Here is a 5,394-nt window from a genome sequence, read left to right as displayed (position 1 = left end):
AAAAAAAAAAAACATGCTTATATCCCACCTAGGGCTCACTGTAAGACCGCCACATAAGAACGTTAAGGGTTTTGGAGGGAAGTAGCACTGAGTGGCTTCATGTGGGCCACTTTAAATAGGAGCAGCCCAAGGGCACCTCTTTCAGCACTGTTGAGCATCATCTCCATAAGAACCAGGAAAAGAAATAGCGAGAACGGCCCCAAAGCAGGCCCAAGCAGAGCCCACTCTAGGAGCAGAAAGGTCCAGAGCAGCCTTTCCCAAGTCACCCTGCCTTCCTGCACTGAAGGAGGTCAGCAGGGCAAAGCACAGTCCCACTGAGGTTGTAAAACCCCACTGCCTGCCACATAATCGGAAGACAGTGGGGAGATGAGGAATAAGGTGCTCAGGGGTCTAGGCAGGAGAGGCGACAGGGAGGAGCAAGGGCGCTGGTCGGGTCCGGAATGCTCCACAACGTGCAAGGGGGTCCGGAATGCTCCACAACACGCAAGGGGGTCCGGAATGCTCCACAACGTGCAAGGGGCCAGAACCCTGGGTTTTCCCGGGACTGCGAAGGGAACCCTCGCCTCAGAGCAAGGACGGCAGGTAGGCCAGACCAGTCTCTGGCCTGGTGCCAGGGATCTGAGCACCAGTAGCTGGCCCTACTGCCAGCAGGCCAGGCCAGGCTCTCCTCATACAGTTCCAAGTGAGGTCACTGCTGCAAAGGAGGCCAGGCCAGGGCTTCCTGTCCCCACAGCAAGAGATCATTATGGTAAGTAACTATGACCTGTTTCTGTGCCTCTCCACAGGCCCCAGAGCACTATCCAGTGGCCCAACTTCCCCCAAACGCAAGCTGGAAGCAGCCGAGGAACCTCCTGGTGAAGAACTGAGCAAGCGGGCTAGAGTGACGGAGATGCCTGCCCAAGAGCCACCAAGCAAGGACTCCTGAGAGTGAGTTGTGGTTTAAAAAGCTGTTGCTTGCTAGCTGGAGGGTCAAACAAGCAAACCTACCTCAGAACTGTTTTGCTACAGTTAAGAGTCATCCTGTAACTATCTGGTAGTTAGGAGATCTGATACACGGGTCATGGCCCACAGGCTAAGAACCACTCCTCTAAACCTTTGCGGGGGTGGGGGGGTGGCTGTCTTTGTTTACTTGTTTGAGACAGCCTCACTGGGTAGTTGAGGATAGTTTTGGACTTGTAGCAATCCTCCTGCTGTATCCTCCTGAGGGCTGGAATTTTACAGATGAGCCACCATGTCTACTTTACCTTCTAAAATTTAAAAGAAAAAAAATTTAAAGGAAGAGGGTTTATTTTGGAAGAAAGAATCTTAGAAGTTGAAACTCTTTGATTTCTGGCGAGGGGTTTAGTTTTGTTCTGTTTGTTTACTTGACCTTTCTGGCTCGTAACATGAGCAAACTCTGAGACCTGGCTGTGACTCTGTGATGCAGCCTGTAGAAGGCTGTGTTCTGTAGGCGGCCAAGCGAGGGCGATACTGAGCTTCAGATGGCAGGAAAGGGCTCAGCCCAGCCCCGGAAGCTGTCTCTGCCTCTGCTTACAGGGTCTCTTCTCACAGGGCTCTGGCTGTGCACATGCCAGTCCATCCTCGTCTTTTCTACAAGGTTCCTGAATCATTAGAAAAGAAAAGAAACAGAGGGGATGAGAGTCAGTCGGGCTTCCTCCTCTGTCCCTCTTTCCCTAAGGCAGGAAAGGCTTTTAGGCCAGTACTGGAGAAGTGTGGACTGCAGTCCTCGGGCTGTGGACAGCCCTCTCCTGGCAGGCTGTCTTGAACATCTGCCCTGGCAGGCTGTCCCGAACATCTGCATCAGGAGATTGGAGGGTGCTTTTCACCATGGAGGCTTGGTGCTTTTTCTGGTTCTGATCACTCGGCCTCACTGAGACTTCTGCAGTGTCTCCGTTTATCTGCTCATCGAGGTGGCAGGCCCTTGGTGCTTTGTCCTCTAGACATTGCCAGTGGGAGGACAAGGTTGTGCTGCCTTGTCCCTGGGAGAGCCACCACCATAGATGCCATGCTTTCTGGTGCTAAGCACAGAGCGTGATGGCGGCTGAACTCCCTAATTTTGAGGCAAGATTAACAAACAGAAAGATTAGGTGTATGAGTCAAGGTTGCTCAGTAAGCTGATGGTGTATAGTACAGCAGGGGCGTGTTGCCAGCAGCTGTACAGGGACGGTGACATATAATGCATGCCACATCAATGTGGGTCCATCCACAGCGACTTAGGAGAGGAAGCCGAACAGCCTACAGTTCCTAGAAAACTGCAGACTTGGCTTATTGGAGAGCTGTTGATGGGCTGAGCGTGAGACAACTCTACATCACAGCAAAACCAATTCAGAGTTTATATGATCTTGTACAAATGACATCATCTCCAGGAGGATAGTTTCCTTCCTGAAATCAGGTCATTGTCCCCAAGATTAAGTGCAGATGCAGTCAAGAGACGTGCGAGTGCTGGTGTAGGCTCAGCATCTCTAAGTCCCAGTTCCCAGATTGCAAAGGCTCTGAAAACCATGTGAGTGTCAACAGGGAAATCTGTGCAAATCTCCTTAAATTCAGAAAACCCTGGACATAATGGACACTCAGCCTGTGATTCCAAGCCCCGCTGCTTGGTTAAGACAGATAGGGACATTTATCTTACCTCCAGGGGGCTCAGAGATGAGGCTTGTGGGTTTTGGTTTTGTGGGTCCAAGATGGCTGCTGCAGCTGAGCCTCGGTGCCTCTGTAAGGTGGGCAGGACAACAGGGATGCTGTGGTCCCTACTCACTCAATGTGCACTGCATGTTCCCAACTCCCATGACAGGCACTAGGCTTGAAGTGTGCTGTGAACTACACTGGCAGTCCCTGCCCCGCCTTCACTCTGGATCATACTCCTCACAGAGGAGACAGTGTAGGCGAGGTATTTTAGTTTCAAGAGGCCATAAGTGTTATTTAAAAAAAAAAAAAAAAAAAAAATGCAGCCGGGCAGTGATGGCGCATGCCTTTAATCCCAGTACTCGATAGACAGAGGCAATCAGTCTGTGACCTCAGGGACAGCCTGCTCTACAGAGTGAGTCCAGGATAGCCAGGGCTACACAGAGAAACCCTGTCTCAAAAAATAAAAAATAATTTTTTAAAACGTAGCTACATAGAAGAGAAAGGCTGGGGCAAAGAGGGTTTGCTGACTCGGGAGCTGTGCTTTAAGAACCGTTGGCTTGGCCAGGTGGTGGTAGCACACACCTTTTATCCCAGCACTTGTGAGGCAGTGGCAGACAGACATCAGTAAGTCTGAGGACAGCCTGGTCTACAGAACAAGTTCCAGGACAGCTAAGGCTACACAGAGAAACCCTGTCTCAAAGAACCAAACCAACCAAACAAAAAAGAGTCACTGGCTTAGACTGTTGTCCCGTACAGACCCATGGCCTGGGTGTGGCTAGCTAAGAAGTATAGATCATGGTAGACACCAGCAGTGTCACACAGCGTGTAGGCCTCACAGCCTGGGCCTAGCTCTGAAGTGCTCCCTGCTGGGATGATTGTGATCAGGGTTATTGCCCTTGGGTCTGGTGCTCTTGGAAGACGGTTAGACTGGGCAGCGAGGGACCCTGCAGGGACTTCTGGGAGAGAAGCTGCTTGTGGAGCAGGACGATCAAACCAGCATGTGGAAGTGACTAAGCACTGGATGGCCCTACAGAGAGCCAGGTGGGCGAGAGCCACTTCAGAGGACTGATACTGACGTCAAGTGACATCAACCAGGTAGAGGAGCCTTTCCTGCCTTGTGTCTGTCACCTACTGAGCTCCCAGGGGCTGGTTTTCACAGCTTATGCCCTACATCTTCATAACGTAGTTAAGCCAGGAAATGTTCTTGAAGATGGAGAGAGGAACCAGGCGGCCAGACGATGTGACAGGAGTAGAGCTCTTTCCAAGACAGACAGTGGGAGCACCGTGTTTCTGGAAACCCCAAGAGAAAAGAGTGCAGGCTAGGGCATCAGGGCCTTGGGACCTTCATCTGTTGTATTAGGCTTGCTAGAGAAACAGACCCTACAGAATGTTCATGTTTACAAAGGAATATATTAGATTGTCTTACTCAGAGGGTGAGGGAGTCCAACAGTGGCCAACTGCACAGTGGAGAGACTCAGAAGCCAGGAACTGCACATTCTGCAAGGCAGGTGCTGAAGGCCAGAGGGATTCCTGGAGAGCCTCTGGTCTTCAATATGCATACGTCAGAGAAGCTGGGCTCTGATGTCAGTGAAGAACGGCAGTAGCAGCAGCAGTGGAGTAGATGCACTTAGTTAGCATCAAGGAGCGCAGTCAGTCAGGCAGAAGCTCTTCTCTTGGAACGCCATATCTGGGCTACTGCTAGAAGGCACTGCCCTGGGGAGATGCCTATCCTCAGTTAGTCCTTCTAGGGCACGCTCTCACAGACCCACTCGGAGACTAGGCCCTGTGCTCCCAAATCCAATCAAGATGACAGCCAAGATTAACCCTCACATCTGTGAACCATTCTGTAGCTCTAGTCAGCTGCCCTACTGCTGGGACCCACATACTGGGATGTCAAGGAGAAAAATCAAAACTCTCATGTAAAAAGTCTAACTGAGGGGAGCACTCAGGCAGCCTTACATGTGCTTCAGGGTGACTTTGATCACATGACTCGTGGGCCACAGAGAGCAGAGTTGTATGGATGAGAGACCTTCTGCCCATCCTCTGTCCATTTTAGTCATGTGACTTGGGCTTGAGGCCGAGGTCTGAGTAATCATTCTTCGCTGTCAGTCTCTTAGCTCTGCTATTCCGCACTGTGCGCCTGCTGTCTCATGAGCAGTCATTTCAATTTAAATCAGTACTCCAGAAAAACATCTCTAGGTTCCGTGCTTGCCTCAAACCCACGCCAACTGAATGTTCTACATTTAGTTTTTATAATGTTCACTAAACTGAACAGAGAAAACAGTGAGCTTCCAAATAGCAGTCCTGTCAGCTGGTGCCCGTAAGCCCCTGAGCTGCTGACACGGCTCCATCAGCATCCTGTTATGCACTGGTTCTCTCGCTGGTCCGGTGATCTTACCGCAGGGCAGCGCTTGTGCGTCAGTTCCCTGTCTAGCACTGCACCACAGTCTTTGAAGAGAAGCCCCTGCATGCACAGAGGGCCATGGCCAGGGAGCCCCTTCCCTCACTGGTCTGTATGGTTATGCTGAGATTTCCCCACCTAGACCGTGGCTTCCAGAGCCCCCATTGTCCTCTGACGCTTGTTCAACTGGTATGTCACAGGTGTGTTGTTGACAACCTGTCCAGTGTGGAGATGGAGGCAGCTCAGCCCTCCCAGAGAGTTACATTCTGGGCCTGTGCTCCTGTCTGCAGAGCATCCAGGTATAGCTCAGCTTCTGACTTGGAGCCATAAGAAAGGGGGCTGATTTTTTTTAAAAAAAAAAAAAAAAA

The 5,394-nt window shown here is 51.1% G+C and overlaps 1 protein-coding gene across 2 annotated transcripts in view; it reads left to right on the top strand.

Moving 5' to 3' along the window:
* The window catches only part of Cry2 (cryptochrome circadian regulator 2), a 29,398-nt gene that overhangs the window by 20,768 nt on the left and 3,236 nt on the right, over nucleotides 1–5,394 (top strand). For both annotated transcript variants that reach the window (XM_021192382.1, XM_029536542.1), the window contains exon 11: nucleotides 786–927. In XM_021192382.1, coding sequence (XP_021048041.1) covers nucleotides 786–925 — 140 coding nt within the window. In that variant the 3' untranslated portion in view covers nucleotides 926–927. The remainder of the gene's footprint in view (nucleotides 1–785; nucleotides 928–5,394) is intronic.

Source organism: Mus pahari, chromosome 3 (genome assembly GCF_900095145.1).
Source record: "Mus pahari chromosome 3, PAHARI_EIJ_v1.1, whole genome shotgun sequence".
Classification (NCBI taxonomy): domain Eukaryota; kingdom Metazoa; phylum Chordata; class Mammalia; order Rodentia; family Muridae; genus Mus; species Mus pahari.
This window is presented reverse-complemented; position numbering and strand designations above follow the sequence as displayed.